The sequence below is a fragment of the Bos taurus genome, chromosome 22 (assembly GCF_002263795.3).
Source record: "Bos taurus isolate L1 Dominette 01449 registration number 42190680 breed Hereford chromosome 22, ARS-UCD2.0, whole genome shotgun sequence".
NCBI classification, from domain to species: Eukaryota; Metazoa; Chordata; class Mammalia; order Artiodactyla; family Bovidae; genus Bos; species Bos taurus.
The window spans coordinates 36,905,975-36,926,866 of NC_037349.1; the positions used below are offsets into that span (position 1 = coordinate 36,905,975).

A 20,892-nucleotide genomic window follows, 5' to 3' on the forward strand; every position below is an offset into this window, starting at 1 on the left:
GAGAGATGCACACGGTTGTTTCTCAAAAGGCAGTACAAGCAGATGCCAACACTCTGCTGTCAGACGTTAAAAATTCTGAATATTGCATGACACAGAAAACCTGTCAGTCCAGTTTCCACTGCATAAGTGTGCAGCGTCTGGACCAAGAAGTGCTAAGCTGTCTCCTGGATTCTGTCTCCAGCAGAGCTGCTCAGTGGCCGTCTTACCCATTCGCCAGTCGTGCAGGGTTTTGCCTCCTTAGAGGTGTGGCTTGTTCATTTGACTTGCCTTTTGTAACAGGCTGTTATAATCATCCTTGGCTCACTTTGCCAAGTAGGCATCAGTCTTTGCCAGAGGCTTCTGCAAGGAGAGGACAGGACACACGTAATGAATTAGGTGATTCTGGACAGAAGATCCTGGCCCCAGTTTTTTCCGCTGGTTTACATGAGGTCTTTATAAAGCTGTTGTCAAACTCCATGTTGGAAATCTTTGTGTTGCTGTGAGCCTTCACAGGTTCTAGGAATTGGGATTGGGAGATGCTCAGAGTGCCAGCCACTGCCTCCCCAGGATGCATTTACACACAACCAGAGACCATCCAAAGACAAACACATCTGAATTTTCTTTTAACGACGTGTTTTCTCAGCCCCAAGCTTTAGAAAGTATTGCTAAACATTTTAGAGCAGTGAAAAGGAAGCTCTCAGGGGAGAAAGAAAATAAACAAAGGACAGAATGTTAAAAGGGGCCTTTTCTCCATTACCCAGGAATTGAAAAACTTTTGAAGTGCGGTTTCTTTAGAGCACTTGATGACTTCAAACACCCCATTCGTTTGGGTTGCATTTAACAGCTTATAGATTGGCTGTCCCTGCCCTTTTCAAATGCCTCAGGATTTTCTTGTTTCGATATGTGCATCTTTGGTGAAACTTAAGTAAATGAGAGGTAATTTGCATTTGATTATTTTAATAACTCAGAGACAAAGGAACTGATTGATTTGCTAAATCCTGACACTAATGCAGTTACTAAGTGAGAAAAGTGAAGCCAGTATGAGGCTAACTTGTATTCTTTCCAGTCCATTCTTTAAATCGTGTCAGATACTTTTAGAATTAAATTCCTTAGAAGTTTATTGAGCACCAACTATGCTGATGAAAGGCGGGAGTTTTTCAAATCACTTTTCCAGGGAAATGCCTGTAGAAAGCAGGACTGTGCAAACTACTCGGGAGTCCTGCTTGTCCTCTGATCTGTGACTGCAGAGGTATCAAAGCAGAGCGATGCTGTGTTTGACAGTCTGCTTCTTTTTCCTCCTCATCCACTGCTGTTGCTTTAAGGATCTATGTATCATTAAGGGTGGGTTCCCCAAGAGCCCTCGCAGCCAGAGTGCATGTTGTTATCCTGATCACAGTGCGTGTGGCGTTATTCTTACTGCTGGTGTTATGAGTGTCTGCTGAGTGTTCACTACACTTGAGCCACTGTGCTCAGCATTTCTAAATCAGGGTAGCATGTAATCATCCGCAGCGTTCTGTGAGAATGCGCCCTTTTTCCAGATGAGGCAGCTGAGAGGTGTGGAGAGGTCAGGTGATTTATCCAAACCCACGCTGGTGCTCGGTAGAGGCCAGATTTGATGCCAGTGCATCTGAGTCCAAACCCATGAAAGCAGACGTGTCTGGCTGGTCCTGTTTTCAGACAAGACTTGTACAGCATACACCCTTGTCCAGCAGAGAACAAAAGCCTCCCTTTGTCAAAGCTACATCTTTTGCTGACCTTTCTGGAATATCTAGTGTATGCATGCCTTAATCACCTTTACTCTTAAATCAGCAACAGGAGATAGTAGCTAAAACTCTCATGCCCTTTAGAACCCTGAAGATAAGGCCTATGGGGACAGAGAACTGGAGCTGGAAAGGACAGTAGATCTACGCTCCACTGATGACAGGCAACTTGCAGAGTGCTAATTATCAACTAGGATGCTGGCTAAAAATGCAAATCCCTGACCCTGAATAGGCCAGAGAGAGAATAAGAACAAAAACTTGTTTATCACCTGCTCTGAAAGGGCAGATCTAGCCAGCATGTAATCCGCTCAGCTACGTGCTCAGACACTGAACCTGGGGATCAGCCTGACACATCCTGGGGCTAGGAACTTGCTCCTTCTAAGGACTTTGACGTCAAAGCATATCACGTCTGTCTTCTGAGATGTAGGCTTGTCAGGCAGTCTTCATGGGAAACAGGATAAGGAAGGAAAGAAGAGGGTATCCTTGGCAATAGTGAGGGCTGGGCATTGTGATCTGTGTGGATGCCCTCTGCAGGGGAGGGAGGTTAGGAAAGTAAGAATTGGCCAGGTGGGCGAATGCAGCATCCAGAAGCCAATGTCTAAGGAGGCTCGGCAAGGAGGGTTTTGAGCATCTGGTGTGACCACAATCACAGATACCTGGGTATTGAAGTCACTCAACACGACAGCCACTAACATCTGCGTAGTACTGTCATAAAACCAGTTCAAAAAATATTTTAAAACATCACGTGCTCTCTGCCAGGTAATGGGCTAGGTGTGTCATATCTTCTGCATTCTGTCTTATTACCCATTTACAGATGGCCTCAGGAAGGGTAACCCGTTTGCCTGAGATCGCACTAAAGGCAGAAGAGTCAGGATTCTAGGATAAATTCCTCCCCCTGACCACAGCACGACTGATGTTTTGGGCTGGATAATTCTCTGTTGTTGGGGACTAGGCTGTGCCTTGTAGGATATGTAGTAATAACTCTGGTCTCTCTGCATCAGCTGCTGGTGGCTCACACACCCACCAGCTGTGACATGGCAACCAAAAATGTCTCCTGAGGTTGCCAGATTTCCCATGGGGGCAAAAATGTCCTCTGATGGAATCCACTGATTTAGACTGCACTAAATCCTCCCTTCACCTCTGTGAATAGGAACGCTCTTTTTTCCCAGTGTACAGACGTAGGATTTAAGGCCCCTAAAGAGTTCATAAACTGTTTAGCATTTATGGAACCAACATGGAGAGGAAACCTCCAAGTTACACCTGATCCTGGAAGTCTTCATGGAAGAGCTAGGAAGTAATATTGATATTTATTAAGATTATATCAGGGTTTTCCGAAGGCTCAGCTGGTAAAGAATCTGCCTGCAATATGGGAGGCCTGACTTCGTTTCCTGGGTCAGGAAGATCCCCTGGAGAAGGGAATGGCAACCCACTCCAGCATTCTTGCCTGGAAAATTCCATGGACAGAGGAGCCTGGCGGGCTGCAGTCCATGGGGCTGCAAAGAGTCGGACACGACTAAGCGACTAAGCACAGCAAGACTATATCAAGTGCCTCGTCATATGTTACAAACCATAACTGATATAAATAGGCAAAGCAATGCCAAGTCCCACCCCTCAATAAGCTTACTGCTATAATAGAGAGAGAAAACTAGCACTTACAAAACAATAAGAAAATGCAGGACTAATACCAATGTGTTTGAACATCTGTTAGGGACCAGCCATACAGCCCTCAGCTGATTTCATTTAGTCATCACTACACTACTCTGAGGAAGGCACTCTGACTATTACCTTCCATTTTACAGATGGACAAACTGAGGTTCCTACAGGGTAAATCATCTGTGCACATGAAAAAGCCGGCTTTACACGTAGGTCTGGTTAGGTGTGAGCCTCCACCTCACTACTCTGATGTATTTAAGACCATTTTGACAAAAAACTGTGTCCTAAGACTCAGAGAGGAAGCTTTCACCCACTGTCTGCAGTTCTTGCAGAAAGCATACTTTTTACTCCCAAACTGCTCATGAATCTATTTAAGATGCCTTTGTGGAGTCATTTTTGCAAGAGAGAAATACACAGAGACAGATGGAGAAGGCAAGAAAGGCTCTCTGCTGCCCTGTCTCCTTGGAAATAAAAGTGGAAACACCCGAGGCCACGCTTGGAAAGGAATCCCACAGCGCAGCTGGGAGGTGTGGGTTCCCTGGGCCTGGAAGCTTGGCTGGTCCCTACCTTGGTCCAGCGCAGGCCGCGCGCGCCCTCTGCAGGCTAATCCTGAGAACGCGCCACTCCTTTGAAGTCTCGCCCCGCTGTGCTTAGGACTCGGCGTGCTCAACGCGGTGGGGAGCTGAAGCCCAGGAAGCTTTGGCAGCGAGATCTTGTTAAAAAAATTACACTGTGGCATTTTGTTCCTGTAGGAATCTGATAATTGTGAGCAACATCAGGGTTGCTGTGTTAGGGACGCAGAATAGCGGTGGTTGAGAGTGAGGACTTTGAAGTTAGGAAAAGGTGAGTTGGGCTTTTAGTGTCTCCTGGAGAAGTTAATCACCTTCGCCAGGCCTCCCTGTCCCATCTGTGAAGAAAATCCCCTTCATATTGCTCTTGCAAGGATGGATGAGATGATGCATGTAAAGTGCCTCGTTCAGAACCGCCCCCCACCACCACCACTACAAAGAACCCTCAGTCATTAGTTAGCTATCATAATGAATTAATATCTTTCTCCAGGTTACCTTTTTATTGTGTGGGACCTTTGCTCAGGATGTCACGTGGACTAAAAATCTTGTTCACTGGCCATTTATTCCAGGGTCGTTTTAGCATCAACCTTTACGGAACCGGTTTGTCTCTAACTGAATCTGCCAGATGGATCTCCCAAGGGAATTATGCCGTCTCTGACATCAAGAAGTCCCCGGTAAGGGTCCCCATGGCTTGGAGGATGAGTTCTGTTTTCTCCTCCTCTTTCCCTCCCTCTGAGGCTATGATGCTAAAGGAACTTCCTCAAACCATTTTACGAAGTGTCAGGAAGAAAATTGAGGACATAAATGGAAGGTTGACGCGTGGACAGGTGAGTGGAGCAGAGTCTTGCTTACCCTTCTGATGAATTCTTCCCAGAGATGTGAACTGGAGTACCATGGGAGCAATTAGAAGGATGCCTAACCAGGAAGCCAAAAGCACTCAGCAGCCTCTAAGGGCGTGTGTGGCTCAGATATCTTGCAATTAATTAACCAACATGCAATTAACCTATGCGAGCTTAGGGACAGTGATGTCTGTTTCAGAAGAAATGAAATAATACAAAAAGGGCTGGAAAAAGGAGTCATTCATCAGGAGGGTTTCTGGAGAATGAGAGAAAAACTCACAGGCTCTACAAGTCAGTTCTTGCTCTAAAATCTAGCTGTTCACAGTGGGATCACCCCAGAGCACCCGAATTACCTGGGAGCTTGTTGACAATGAAGATTCTGGGGCCCCAGAGCTTCTGAGCAAGACCGACAGCTGAGCAAGCTCTCAGAGGGACACTCTGATTCCGCTGTGGTCTGCGTATGTTGCTTAGTCTGGGGGTATGTTAGAGTCACTTGGGAAAGTTTAAGATGTATGTACCTGGACCCCATCCAGATTCACTCAGGGAATCTGTGACAGGGGCAGAATTTGAAATTCCCCAGGGGTGTCTAATGTCTAAGGTGGGGCAGGAAGCGCTGCCCTTTCCAGCCAAGAAGTTCCGAGGATGAGGACGAGGGGCAGGAGCTGACCCACAGGCAAATGGGAAACTTACAATGTATGGCCTGTGGCCACAGTCCTGCCACAGCTGTGACCTCTGTCTCAGGGTCTCCTCAGAAAAGTAAGAAATTGAGAGAGAAGAAGAGGACTAGAAAGTGGGGTATTACTCCAAGGTGAGGTTGCCAACAAAATGCAGGATGCCCAGTTAAATTTGAATTTCAAATAAGGAAGATTTTTTAATTTTTTTTTTTTTTTACTATAAGCATGTCTAAAACATTGTATGGGACATACTCTTTCTTTTAAAAGAATGTGTTTATCTGAAATTCACATCTGATTAAGCATCCGGTGTTTTTATTTGCTGCTGCTAAGTCGCTTCAGTCGTGTCCGACTCCGTGAGACCCCATAGACCTCATAGCCCACCGTCCCTAGGATTCTCCAGGCAAGAACACTGGAGTGGGTTGCCATTTCCTAAACCCTATCAAAATCCGAATATAAAGAAACAGCTCAATCAGCCTGCTTCCACCCAGGAAGAGAATAAACATCAATTATAATGTTCCAGAACTATTTCAGAGGTTTTTTTAGCTTCAAGGGTTAAATCTGTGTCTTTGAGGAAAAAAAAAAAAAAACAACTTTTCTCTTTGAAAGTCAATTAACTCCTTCAATTCTGATTTATCTAAATGGCTATATTGATTGCTTATAATTTAATCATTAATTTTTTTGCTTGTACTGAAAGAAATAAAGAGAACTGAGAGCACACTTGCTGTGCTTTACAGTGGGCCCAGAAATTATGTTCTTATGTTCTACTATATATTATGTTGCAGTGACCAAGAGAGACAAAAAAAAATGCATTGCCTCAAACGTGGTCATACTTAAGCCATGATTATGTAGAAAACCGTATATGTAAACAGTGTTGAAACCTTAGTTTCAATTTTGTTAGTGTCACTGCAGTGTTCATCCAGAACCTAAAAGTAATTGCAGCCTGGGGCGCCACCTCGTGGCGACAGTGATCACTGCCCTGCGGAGATGGGCTGATTGTTCCCCTAGCCTTCCGGGGAGGTTCCGCCTGTGCTGAAGGGAATTGGTTTCACAATTGCCTGTCAGAAATTTTTTGTTTTAATCTTGGTGTTCCATGACAGCTCAGAGAGACAGCTCAAAATTAGTCTCAAGGGTCTGTCGAGCACTCCTTATTAATCCCCATGAGCCAGAACTAAGCAATCTGTAGCTCCTAGCAGCCCCCAGAAACGAGGTTTTGTGTGCCTGACCTGCTGTGTGGTCCGCAGAGCAGCATCCTCTAGGGATGCTCCATGAAAATAGGCTTCCGCAGCCTAAGACACTTGCGGGAAAATTGTATATTTTATTTCCTTCTGTAAGAGTCACAGTAACTAACCATGCATGTATTGGAGGTTGGAATAAAGTGTACAGGAAGGAAACCTGTGTGTCTATTGAACCCAGCATTTCCCTAAATCAGTGGTTCTCAAACTTGGGCCAGGACTTGCTAAAACACAGCCAGCCTGGGGAGGGGCCTGAAATGTACATTCCCAACAATTTCCCAGGTGATGCTGATGCCCTGGTCTGGGACCACGTTTTGAAAACCACTGACCTAAGTTAAACCAGTCACAGAGCCTTCTCTTCAAAATCAGACCTTAATTTCCCCAAATTACCATTGTTCCACAAAACACACTTTGAAAAGCTGTGTCACATCCTGCTCCCACCTTGCCTTACCACTGTCTTGCTTCTGAGGGGCTGAAGCTGGTCTGCTCTATTTTGCACAGATCCTGGCCAGTCCTGATCGACTCCAAACAGCCTTGCTTTGATTCAGTCCTCTCATCTTCACGCTTCACTTTCTTTCACTTTTCTGCCGGGAGCACCAGAAGGAAAAACACAATGGAATCCTCCATTTTCTAAACCTGCTTGGTGATAAACTGTTTTTTCCCCAAGAAAAACTAAAGGAAAGCTCCAGTCATTCAGGGTAAAACTGAATTACCAGAACCACTTGTAGGATGGGTACACGGTCTCACCAACAAGAACAGACCTGGTAAAAATAAGTCTGTGTCAGGTTCATTACTGGCTGCCCATATATGTGTAGTGGGAAGAATTCTATTTTTTTTTTTTTTTTACTGATAAGGATTTTTGTTATTGAAATAACCTTTGTTACTGAAAGCGCCTCTGTTTACTGGACAGTTTACATGCATTCAGTCCCATTCCTCCAGGTCACTCATTGAATTCTTGGGAGAGCACTGAAATCAAAGCCCACAGAAGCCGCAGAGTATAGTGGCTAAGCCTCCAGGCCCTTAAGTCAGATCACCTGACATGCTTTTACCAGCTCTGCCATCGTGGCAAGTTATTGAACTTCTCAGGGGCCTCAGTTTCTTCATCTATAAAATGTGTATCATGGTGGTCTTACCCAGTTGGGTTCTTGTGGAGCAAAAATGAAATAGGGAGATAAAGCTGTTTGCATGTCACTGGACAGGCAGCAGGGGCACAGTAAGTGTTGGCTGTTAATTTTATCACATTTTCATAGGCCTAAGGCTTGCCATAAGGTTGCAGAATTGGTCACGGTGGTGAAAGATGAAAGCTTGCTTGTGATGGGAGGATGGGATTGCAGCCTGAGCAGAGGTTGAGCCTGGACCTGGCTGGTACCCACCACACCATGTGGATTTTGTCCACACGGGCCCTTCCTCACCCAGGACTGAGGCATATGGGGCACCTCCTGGGTCCAGGCATGGGCTTCTAGATGAATGCTTTGACTGTACCAAGTTTCTGCTCTGTGGGTGAGGGGCAGCCAGACAGAAAGGGGGGAACTTGGCCCACCTGTAAGATTGGAGAGAAAAGGTTGGCATTCTAAGCTCCTTTGCCAGTGACATTCTGTGCTTCCCCAACTCATGAGCGCACTCAGGATGTGAGAAGATCCTCAGCCCCCATCCGGGAGAGTCCCCCCTGCCAGCACTCCCCCTACCCCAAAAGATGCCCATTCTCAGAGCTACTATCTCGCCTTCCGTCCTGGAGGAGGTTCCAGAATGGTCCTCAGAGCCAGGCACAGTGAAGGCAGGTTCCTGTAAGCAGGGTGGGAGGGGTGTCCTTGGGTCTCTGTGCTGCTTTGTGTTCCTAGGGGATGGGACAGGGTCTGAGAGGAGCTGGGAGCCTGTGTTTCTGAAGGCTGGGTGCCTGGCCCTGAGGCCTAACCATCACTGTTTTTCTGAGGAAAGGACTCTAAATCCAAGAATTACTTTGAAATTAAAAATTAAAGTTGTATTACTGTATGGGAGATGGACTCAGTTCCTATTTTTTTTTTAATCTTTCAGTTCATTTACAATCAATGGAGTTTAAGTAGCCTGAGAGAAATGTATGTGTGTGTAGCAAGCAAAGAATCAGTTCTTTTTTATCTACTATAAGCTGCATCCTAACCCACAATTCATTTGTGAAAATTCAATTATCCACCAAGTATAAAAATCATACATTTACTACAGACAAGTGGAGTGAAACTACCTTTTATATATGTGTACATTTTATTCTGTATGATCCCATAGAAGTTAGATATTTATACATTGTGTGTGTGTACATTTGTGTATGTGTGATTAGGACTTTATTTGGGAAAAAAACAAATACTGTTTTTTTTTTAACGGGCAGTTTCACTCCCAGCAGTTCCAAAGAAATGTAAATAAGCACACTTTAATCAAAGGTGTGCTGGCTTTCCCAAATTACGTGAATCAACCTCCCTTGGTCATATTGACTGAAGAAAGCAGAGAAAAGAGTGAAAAGTATGAACTATAAACTGTTCTTAATGGAACACAGAGTCGCTCATTTTAATTATATGTAATAGCTCAAACTCTGCTAACAAAATGTTTGTTGAAAAGAGAATTTTAAAGGACCTGCTTTAATGGAGAAATAAAAATGATTTACAGTTAATGTTTCATTGTATGAGAGTGGGTACTTCAAAAGTGCTGGAAAACATACCTTTTTCTCTGAAATAGTTACTGTTTCCATGACAGTCATGTTTATGCTATTTATTTTCTCAGTACATATATTTTTTATTCTGTACTAGAAATAAGTGTTAGTTCAACCTTTACCTAAATGACATTACTAGAGTCCTAGTTAATGAAGTAACATGAACATTGCAGAGCGAGTATCAGCGATTTTATAATTACCCAGACTATTCCTTATCTCCATGAGAACAGGCCGTGATGGAAATTCACACATTAAAAAGCACTATTATGACAATGATCACTAATAATTGAGCACGTACATTAGGCCAAGTGCTATTCTGGGCATTTTTATGCTTTCTTTCATTTGCAGCAAACCTATGAGGGGAGACGTATTATCCCCATTTTACAGATACACCAGAAAACTGAGGTTTAAAAAGGTTATTTAAAGATATGATGCAAGTCTGAGGCAATCTGATCTTTGCTGCTGGGGAAGGAAGAGTTTGGGTGAAAAAAAAAAGCTTTAATGAGACAGAAGGCATTTCTACTATGTCAGCATCCTTAAGGCCACCAGACCTATATACTTCAGCCTAGGGGAAAAGTTCCTGGCTAGAGAGCCAGTTGATCTGGCATCAGATCTAGTTGATGATGTCAGACTAGCTCCAGAACTAACATGGGCCCCTAAAACCAAGATCCACTGGGGTGATAGAACTCAGTCTTCCAACTTATTGTTGTGCATGCATGCTCAGTCACTCAGTCACGTTTGACTCTTTGTGACTCCTTGGACTGTAGCCCGCCAGGCTCCTCTGGCCTTGGGATTTTTCAGGAAAGAATACTGGAGTGCGTTGCCACTTCCTCCTCTGGAGGATCTTCCTGACTAAGGGATCCAGCCCGCATCCCCTGCGTTACAGGCCCATTCTTTACCACTGAACCATCAGGGAAGCCCGCCAAGTTAATCTCACTCATAATCAAAAGCATGCAAATTTTTAAAAGAGTGAAACTTATGTATTTTTTTTTCTTCAAAATTTCTTCAAAACTTTTTCAGCTATTTTTCTTTTTTTAATGAGATTATCCATTGTTTTCAAAAGACTTCCATATTGGGCCATATGAATCAAATATGGCCCAAAGAGATTCTGAAATGTGCACACATGTAAGATTCACACCAGCATTAGTCCCAGTGGAGAAAAACATCTTAGATGCCAAACCTTGTGCAGGAGTCAGGGGTGGAGGGTGGCTCACATGACATGGTAATTTACAAACTGGGATATGATGCCACAGTTACATAAGGGGTTTTTCATAGCATGGGGAAGGATTAAGGGGGCTGAGTCACAGGGCCATTTGAACTGCAGCTCACAGAGAAGAGCGTACTTGTTCAGCCTTCCTGGATTCATTCAACAAATGTGTGTTTAGACCCCTGCTAGGTTCTGGGGACCCTAGTATTCTAACAAGGCACTGGCCTTGCCATCATGGGGCTTACATTCCAGCGGGGGAAGACAGACATAAAGAGAGAACTACCCCATTTTATAGGGTGCTGTGCAGCTGCTAACTTGGTCAGAACGATTTCTCAGAGGAAGTGGCTTCTGGGCTGAGTTCTGAAGAATTTACCAGACAAAAGCTGGTAAATGCACACAGAGTCCAGTTCACACAGAGAGGGAAAGGGCAGAGAGTTCCAGCTAGAGGAGCCACACATGCAAAGGCCCTGTGTTAAGAGCATGTTAGAGGAGCAACCCAAAGAAATGCAGAGGACAAGAACAGAGCAAGACAAATCCAGACAGGTAGGACTGTACAAGGCTAGAGACCAGGGTTCAGCAAACCTTTTCTGTAAAGGACCAGATAGTAAATATTTTAGATTTTGCCGTCCAGGAGGTGAAAATCATGGATATTACATATATATTTATACGACAAGAATGAAAACAAATTTACACAAAAAATTTAATGATTAAATTCAAAGCAGAAGAATAATTGAGTGTAAATTTTTGTTATCCAGAATCTACCAAGGAAATGAGTGAAATATTGAGAAAGGATAACATTTTATTTAATCAGTGTTCTCTGTTACCAAAATTGCTTCGAAGTGTTTATTTGTTAATGCTGATCTGAAATGAGATGTTCTGCACTTCATCTTTATGAATGTCTATTTTCAGAGATAGGTATTGCCAAACACTAGTCTCGTCTACAACCACATCACTTTAATTGAGCATTTTCATGCCTTGGCAGCTGTTGGCGGAATTCCGTTAGATTTTACACTTGGTATTTGCCTTTCTGCACATCATTACATTACAGATGAATCACTTGTACTTGAAGGTGAGATGGAAGCTCTCCTCAGTTACCTCATTAGATGGATTTTGAAATATGAAAATTTCTTTTGCACTTACATCCATGTCCAAAAAGTGCTGCTGAAACTGTAGTTCACACTCACAAAGTATATCCACTATAAATGTATGTGGAATAGCAATAAAGCTTCTCATTTTTAACATTTGACAGATTGGGAAGTGTACAAAGCACCTTAACATGATTTATGATTCAAACAATGTTAGTTGTTATTGAAATGACTTTACCACAGTATAACTTTAGCCTGTAAGTGCAGTTTTTGCCTTGTAATTTTAGCTTCAGTTCATTAAGAAACATTATCAAGTCAGCAGCAAAAGATAATGTCCAAAACCATTAAGTGTTCAATGACAGTGACTGAGAACAGTTCTTCTCATTCAGAAAATTATTTATCCTGTCCCTGAGCTCAAAATTCATGATAAAACTTTACCACTCCTAAGTTATCCAACTGCTGGATGTTAGGATAAGGCAGAGTATTCAACTTCTCATCCTGATAACCAAATTCCCAAAACTGATGAGGATTAAGTCTATGATAGAAAAAGAAGTTCATTATTAACACCATGGGTTCCATGACACTAGAGAGGGTCTTGTATTTTCCACAGTGAATAATCACAGGCTTTAAACATCTTACATTTTCGCAAGCTTTGTAAATCGGTCCAAATAAAGCTTTTCCTTCTCCACACATGGATCTTACCATTATTAGTTGTCAACACATCTTAGCAGATTCCTTTTCAGTTTTTCTGACTAGTGTTTTCTCTATCTCTTTGACATACTGTCGCCCATACTTCTTCCACACAGAGCATTCATAGAGACTAATTATTTGGTTCCTTCACAACTCAGCATGGTTTCCTCAAACAACTGAAAGAGTATCAGTAAAATCTATCTTCTCATCAAAAACCGCAGGAAACCATTCCAATTTGCTTCGTTTTTAAATTGTTTATTGATGTGGCTCCCAAATGTCATTAAATTTTGGAGCAACTGGTCTTGCCAAAAGGATAACAGTGTTCAACAAATTGATTTTCTCTGGACATATGTCTTCTGCTGTTCCAGTTAAACAAGGTTTCATGAACTCACCATCTAGTAGACTGTTTTCTTTATGTCTCTAACAAACGCGCCACTTGGATGCTTACATCTTTTCATCTTTTATCCTTACTCACTTTGATTTCTTATTTTTGTGAAGAATTACACTATGATGAGATAGTCTAAGTTTTCTGAATTCCTGAGCATTGCTTGCCTGGGAGTTGGGAATACCATGCACATGCTAAGTGTGATGATATTGGTGCATAGCGTCTTCTTTTAGCACAACTTCCGTGTCGTTGTGTGCTTCCCCGTTGGCTCAGTGGCAAAGAATCCACCTGCAATGCAGGAGACGCAGGGGGCACAGGTTTGATCCCTGGGGCTGGGAAGATCCCCTAGAGGAGGAAGTGGCAACCCACTCCAGTGTTCTTGCTGGGAAAATCCTGTGGACAGAGGAGCCCGGTGGGCTACAGTCCATGGGGTTGCAAAGAGTTGGACATGACTGAGCACGCATGTACACAGTGTCATTGCATGATGAATGCAGTGCTTTGCCATGTAAATGTGACAATAGAATAATCCATCCTACTGTACCTTAAAAGTACAATAAAGTCTACTTTTTGTGTCTTTTCTTACTTTGACATACACTGGTTATTAAAAAAAAAAAAAGAAAATGTTATAATACTGCAATAGGCATGGCACTCAAAACAGGTTACAGTGTATCACTGTGACTTGTGTGTGGAGTAGCCGTGTGAGGCTGTGAGATCAACCACTCACCCTGCTGTTGTAACAAGAAAGCAGCCAGGACATGAGGAAAGTGAATGGTTATGGCTGTATTCTGATAAAACTTTATTGACGGGCCCTGAAATTTGAATTTTATGTGTTTTCCACCTATCAAGAAATAGTATTCTCGGTTTGCTGCTTCCCAGCCATTTAAAAATATAAACGCTCTTCTTGACACTGGTAGCTATGTCAATAATCAGGTTAAAAGCAAAGCAATTCTTTTGAGTGGTTTCCTTTGGTTCTTGATGAGTAGATAGATTTCTACTGAGACTCTTCAGCTGTGTGTTTGAGGAGAGACCATGCTGAGTGTGAGGGGACTAAAGATTAGTCTCCATGAATGGTCTGTGTGGAAGAAGTGCAGGTAAGGATATTTCAAAGAGGGTGGGAAAGCACCAGGGACAAAAGACTGAAGTGCACTCTGTGAAGATACAGGCCGTACGAACACGGGACACGTAGGCCATCGCTTCTCAGCCCCTGCTTTAGACCATGGAGAGGATGTTGGTCCCCACTTCTGCTGAGAAGTCCTACCTGCTGTACATACCGGAATGAGTCCCACCAAAGCCAGTTCAAACCCCGGAACCATAATAGCCAAGCAGGTGGACTAAGATGATGCATCTTTTTTTTGCAGGATGGTACCCGGGTTGTCGGGAAGTGCGGTGGTTACTGTGGAAAATGTGCTCCGTCCTCTGGCACTGGCCTGGAGATTCGAGTTTTATAGTTAAGGTAAGTGTCTCTGTCCCTCTCTCTCTCACACTCTCTCTCTTGCCCTCTGGCTCTCTCTCATTCTTTCTGCAGTCTAATGACTAGCAAATGTAGGTAGGTCACTTGCCCCCAGACAGGGGAAGCTGACCCACTGCTTTTCAGCCTTGTGTCTCCTGCCCATCTGTCCTCGCACGCCTTTGGCCACCTGCTCTCCACCTTGGATGTGCGGTCCCCAGACATCCTGCACCAGGTTCCTCTGCAGTACTTATTAAAAACGCTGCTCCCTGGGCTCCATCTCTAGAGGTCCTGCAACGTTGAGTGAAGGTGGATCTAGGAATCTGTATTTTTAATGCAGGAAATTCTAATGCAGAAGATTCACAGATCAGCCTTTGAGAAATACTGCCAAGGGTATTACGAGAGTAATATTAATGACAGTCGTTGACCACTGACCGTGTGTCAGGCACCGTGCTGGGTAGGCATTATTTCTGTGCATCCTCACAGGGAAGCCACAGTCTGGGGCTGTTACCCCCATTCTACAGACGGAAGCTGAGATCCACAACAGTTAAGCAGCTGGCTTAAGTTCGCCATGGATTTCCTTGGCAGAACCCAGGAGGGTTCTACCCACAGCCAGTACTCTCAGTTAATGTACTCTTCTGCACACTTGTAACTCACGATGTGATCCAAGGACCAGCCTGATCTGTATCACATGGGAGCTTATTAGAAATGCAGGATCTCTGGCCTCATTCCAAATCTTCAAAGTCAAAATCTGCTTTTTAACAAATGCGCAGGAGAGTTTCCCTGTTAAAAGTTTGACAGTTCCTGTCGTGACTACATTATGCTGGCAAGCGCTCCCTCTGCTGGGCAGAGAAGTGAACTGATCACTCTTTTTTCTCATCTCATTGCCTTTCATGTGTAAGAGATGAGCTCAGCCAACTCAGGCGACCCTCCTACATCTTCCCTCAAGCTTCCACCAGCCCATTATCCTTTTTAGGCTCTTCAAGATCCTGGCAAAGGAGTATATAGCTGACACTTGTGTATCAGTTTCAGTGTTTAATCATCTATATTAAAAATGATGAACTTAAGGCAGAAATACTTCCACTGCAAGAAGCAACAGGGAAAAAAAAAGGAAAATGAAAACAAACTTACTGTCTTAAGTAACTGAGATGTCTAAGCAGTGGTCTGTCTCCAGGCGTGGTTGGATCCTGAGGCTCAGAGTCATCGGGGCTCTTTCTTTCTCCATCCACCAGCAATGCTTGCCTCTTGAGTGACTTCATTCTCGGGCAGATCATCTCCTCCACACCATGGTCCCTGGCAGTTCTAGGTTTACATCATCTTTACATCTCATGGCCCTTAGTAAATGCTTACCTCTGACATCTGTTTTGCACAAGAACTCTAGCTCTGGTTTGTCACATGGCCATTTCTGAACCAGTCACAATATCCAGGAGACTGGGATCATGTACCCACCTAGAGTCAGGTGACTGACAGCTTCATTTGGAAGAGGGATGGTTGCCAAAGGACCAGAAAGAGTTTGTTATCAGAAAAGAGGAGATGGAATAAAGGAAGGTGCAGTCAGGGGATCTCCATTTGATTTGTATTATGTATATTTTATATCTAATAAAGTGTATTTTATACATATCTTATGAGTAGTAACATTTGAATGAGCATATACACATAATATTTACATGTCTGTACCAAAGGACTAGAAGGAAATACACCAGTATGTGAAGAACATTATCTCAGGCTGGGGGAATCACAGGCTGGTAGCTTTTTATTTTATTCTTATATATCCTTGAAATTTCCAGTTTCTTGTAGCAAGCATTAATTTAAGTTCTATATGTAAAAATTTCTGGCTTACCTGTTCTTGACTTATGTCATTTGAGACAGAAGATTTACATTTCCTGGTTGGTTCCTTTGCTTTCAGGTGCTCAGAAGAGGAAGCCATTATGGGATGGATGAAGGATAGTGATGAAATACCTCCACCTTAAAATTTGTGTGTGTGTGTGTGTATGTGTGTGTGTGTATGAGCATTTGTGTGCCTGTGTGTGTACATATGCATATATATATACTTATATACACATACATATGTATATATGTGTGTGTGTATATAAATGTGGAATAACCTAATGATGTAAAGTTTAATATTTATGTTTGAAATTATTTATTGTGATGTAATATTTTTGTACGTAAAATGATTCTATTATGACTGCCTTTCACATTATTTCGTTCCCTGCAGTCAGACCACTGCATTTTACGTACTCTACATTATATGTAGTGCTATGACAAAAGTGATCCTTTATTATCACGGTACACTATTGTTTACTTTCTATCTGTAAATGTTTTATGTTACTTTTTTTTAATTGTAATTTTTTATAAGAAACAACTTAGCTACCATCAAGGTGCTATGAGAGTTGTATGAGGATATTGTTGGCATTTCTAGGAATGTGTCATTAGCCAATTGGTAATTTAGTGATGTCACAGGTTGTACCAGCTATTAATTATGTTAAGTATCTATTCAGTTTCTTGTGATCTCTGGGAAAAAAAAATTGCTGCCTTGGTGCTAATATTGTGTGTATTTAAGTGATAATCAGGCTCAGAACTGTAAACACTTTTAATAGAAGGGAGAAGCCGAAGGACAACTTTCAATGGACAGAGTCACTTGAATAAAATAAGACCAATTGTTTACCCTTGTTTTTAAACATGGCTTCTTGGGAAGAGAATGGGACTTTGTTCTTGTTGTTATTCTTATCAGTACTTTGCTTCAGTTAATGGTGCCTTCGTCCCTCTGGTTAAAGAGAGGGTCCTTCAAGCAGCTTCATTACAGAGTGACATTGAGCCAATGAGAGCCGCTCAGCGTTTTGCCAAGATACTCTGAAATGGTGTCTATGTCAACAATTGCGACAGAGGATGCATGGGGGGGCGGTGAACTTCAGCCCCCCAGCACACCTGGAGAAATCCAGAACCGGAATCCTAGTCATCAGGATTGCCTTTTGCATGAAAACTTTGGCTGGTGACTTAGCCCCTTTGAGCCATGAACTTTAAACCCTGTCAGTGTCCGTGGCTGCTGCAGTAATTGGCATTCAGGAATAAAATGAACTATGGAGTACAAGATGCCTGAGTCTTTCTTATCTTTGGATCCATTCATCTGTGGAAGTCCTGTTTGTTACTTCTTTCCAAAATGGAACTGCCAAAGCCATGGTCTTTCTGCCCTTCCAGCCTGATGGAAGAAGAGTCGTCACCTGTCAGACACTCGATTTGAGAAACCTTCCCACTTCAAGAGCCAAAGAGATTAGGAGAAACCTGTCAGTATTCTCCAAACCCACACAAACTTCAGAGTGCTCCAGGAAGTTATATTCAATGTATGAATAAGTGTTATTCTCCTTTATTAATACATTGTGAAAATATACTGCGAATAAATACCATGACCACATCCAAACATTTGTGTTTCACGTGATTTCTGGACACTTGATTCAAGATGGGATGAACATGCCTCTAGTTTTGTTTTGTTTTATTTTTTCTAGTTTTTAAGATTACCATATTGAGAAGAAATGCAGGCTTTCTTAATCGCATTGATTGCATTTGCCATTCTGGAGACAGATAAAGAATGGGGACTGTCTCAAGGTTTGTCTTTTCACCACTTAAATCAGTTAGTGGAAGTGGTTATTCTGAAAATCAGACAAAGAAACCTCTTGTCTGTGCAATGGGGAAACAAGTAACCAAACAGAACAGAAAATTTAAGTGAGATTTGGGGGCTTAATTGTTAATTTTCATGTAACAATATTTCTATTCTAGAGACTGATTCCTGGAAAATGAGAGCTTTCCAAAGAGATCTAAAGAACAGCTAATAGTAAGTGAACATCCCTGTATGCGGGAGCCTTTACTAGATTGTTTTAGTTTGTTCTCGAGCAGGTAATAGACTTAGCATCATTTTTTGAAAAAGCAGACAGAGCCTTTGAGATGCAGATGGGCCCACATTCACATACAGTGAGTAAGTGACAGTCTCAGAAAGAACTTTGGCTCTGATTGGGTTGCATGGCCACTTCTGAACGAGTGACATTGTCAAGAGGGCTGGGATTATGTGCCCTCCTAGAGGCAGGTGATCAACAACTTCAGTTGAAAGACCAGCTATCCCAGAAAAGAAAGGCTGTGCTATCAGAAAAGGGTAGATAGCATGAAGACAGGCAAAAGCAACACATCTCCACTCAAGATTACGTGTGTGTGTGTGTGTGTGTGTTTGCGTGCACATGTACGTGTACATGTATAAAATCTCCAGATCCCATGGCTTGCACCATAGTTTCATAGTTTCTTGTCAGCCCACAGCTTCATCTGAGACCTGGGTTCCAGTCTTTTGTCTGATGTGTACTGACTATGTGATCCTAAACCCCAGTTTCCTCATCTGTAAAATGAGGCTGTTGACATGCCTCCTGTCACATGGGATTGTGTTGTATGAAGATGCTTTAGCCCTGCACTAGTGGTAGCAAGTAGCAGTACTGCAAATGGGCATCAGTGTATCTAAGCTGACAATGTGGAAGGCATGGATTCTGTATCAGTTAGGAGTTGTGTTCAGCTTCTAATTACAGAGACCTGACTGCAATGGCTTACACATTAAAAAGTATATTTCACCATTATGTAGGACAAGCCTGAAGATAGGCAATTCAAGGCTGGTATTGTAGCTCCACAAAATCATCAGAGATGTCATTTCTTTATCTCCTTTCCTCAGTTTTCCATATTTCCATGTGGCTGCCAGAGCTCCAGCAATCACTCCCAAATTCCAAGCAACAAAAATAAAAGAGTGGGGGGAATGGTAAAAAGTAGCCTAGTCCCAGCTTTCCGTTTTCTGAAAGGGGTTTTCCAGAAACATCACCCAACAAATTCCCCTTGTATCTTCTCAGCCAGAATTGAGCCCTGTTCTTGAACCTAAGCTGCAGAAGCAGTAGAGAATTAGGGTTATTTCTCAGGGTGTGTTGCCAGACTAAATGAAATGAGGAATCTGTTCCTAGAAGCAAAATGGATTTGACACAAATAACTATTAATAGAAGTCTCTGCAACGGGATCAACTACAGAGACAAGAGGAACAGTTTGGAAGCAATTATTGCAAAGTAAGCCAGTGATAACAGGATCTGGGTTAGAATGGTGACCGTTGTAATGGTGGAAAATTTTGAAGTGATAAAGGTAATAAAATGCACAGGAGCTGACCATGGGTAGATTCAGGGTGGACTGTGGAGGAGAAGACACTGGTAGGATTCAAAGACGAGGTTTCATTTGCCTGCAAATGAATACAGCCAGAGTGATAGAAAGGTGAACGGTTGGATGAGTGAATGGGCAGACATAATCTATATAGAATCTGTTAATTCTTTACATTTTTATAGCACTGCACAGATTAAATATTGTCTTTCTGTTCTACTCATTATTTACCCGAATACTGTTCATAGCACATCTACTAATTTCCAGTCATTGTTCTAGGCACTAGGGATGCAGCAGTGTCCAGCTGACCCTTGAACAACACAAACATTAACTGCCCAGGTCCACGCACATGTGGGTTTTTTTCAATAGGAAATGCTATAGTACTACATGGTCTGTTATTGGTTGAATCTACAGATATGAAAGGACTATGAATACAGAGAACTGACTATACGTTTTTATTGGATTAACCACCATGTTGTTCAAGGGTCAGCTTTATTATTTAGAATACAGGCTAAGAGGCTGTGCCAGGCCCCTGGGGCCGCCATCACAGCACATCACAGACCAGATATTCTAAACAACAAAGATGTGTTCTCTGGCAGTTCTGAAGGTCAGAGTCCAGCATCAAGGTGCCCTCAGGGTTGGTTTCTGGTGAGGCCTGTCTTCCTTGCTTGCAGACAGCTGTCTTCTCACTGTGTCCTCAGATGGCCTTTCCTTGGTGTGAGCACTGAGGACAGGAGAGCGATCTGGTGTCTACCTCACTTCTTATAAGAATACTAGTCCTACAGGACAGAGCCCTTCCCCTGACCTCACTTAATCCTTACAATCCATATCTCCAAGTTCAATCACAGCTGGGGGCTGGGCTTCAACATACGAATTTTGGAAAGACACAATTCATTTTATCACAGAGCTGTGACAGAGAGACCCCAGAATAAGACAGGCTTTTATTTTTCTCTTGTTCACCACACAGAGGTCAGCAGACAGCTGAACCTGGTCAGCGACTCTATTCTGTATGTCACAGAGGACTTGGGCTTTTTCTGGTCTGTGGCTTGGCCTTTCTCAAGGTGGTGTCCTTATACAGCTTATCCTCACTGTGTCTGTCCAACCTGTGAGAAGAGGGCAATAATTTTAAGGCAGTACATGAAAATTAAAGAACGACTTTTCTTAAACTTTTTATTTTATACTGAAGTGTGGTTAATTTACAATGTTGTCTAAGTTTCAAGTTTGTAACAAAGTGTTTTAGTTATGCATACACATGGATCTATTCTTTAAAGATATATATATAGGTTATATAGGTTATATATATATAGGTTATATATATATAGGGTTATTACAGAGTGTTCAGTAGAGTTCCCTGTTCTATACAGTATGTCTATTGGTTTTCTGTTTTATAAATATTAGTGTGTATATGTTAATCCCAAACTCCTAATTGATCTCTCTGCCCTCCCCCTTCCCCCTTCAGTAACCATAGTTTGTTTTCTAAATCTGTAGGTCTGTTTCTGTTTTGTAAATAAGTTCATTATTATCAAATTTTT

General features: G+C 42.6%; 1 protein-coding gene across 2 annotated transcripts in view; it reads left to right on the forward strand.

Moving 5' to 3' along the window:
- Positions 1 to 17,612, forward strand: part of ADAMTS9 (ADAM metallopeptidase with thrombospondin type 1 motif 9) — a 163,307-nt gene extending 145,695 nt beyond the window's left edge. The window contains exons 37-39 of one of the 2 annotated variants that reach the window (XM_005222686.5): positions 4,531 to 4,635; positions 14,106 to 14,200; positions 16,101 to 17,612. In XM_005222686.5, the coding sequence (XP_005222743.1) occupies positions 4,531 to 4,635; positions 14,106 to 14,195 (195 nt within the window). In that variant the 3' untranslated portion in view covers positions 14,196 to 14,200; positions 16,101 to 17,612. The remainder of the gene's footprint in view (positions 1 to 4,530; positions 4,636 to 14,105; positions 14,201 to 16,100) is intronic. The other variant, NM_001206573.2, reaches the window with a different exon arrangement.
- The last annotated feature ends 3,280 nt before the right edge of the window (positions 17,613 to 20,892 follow it).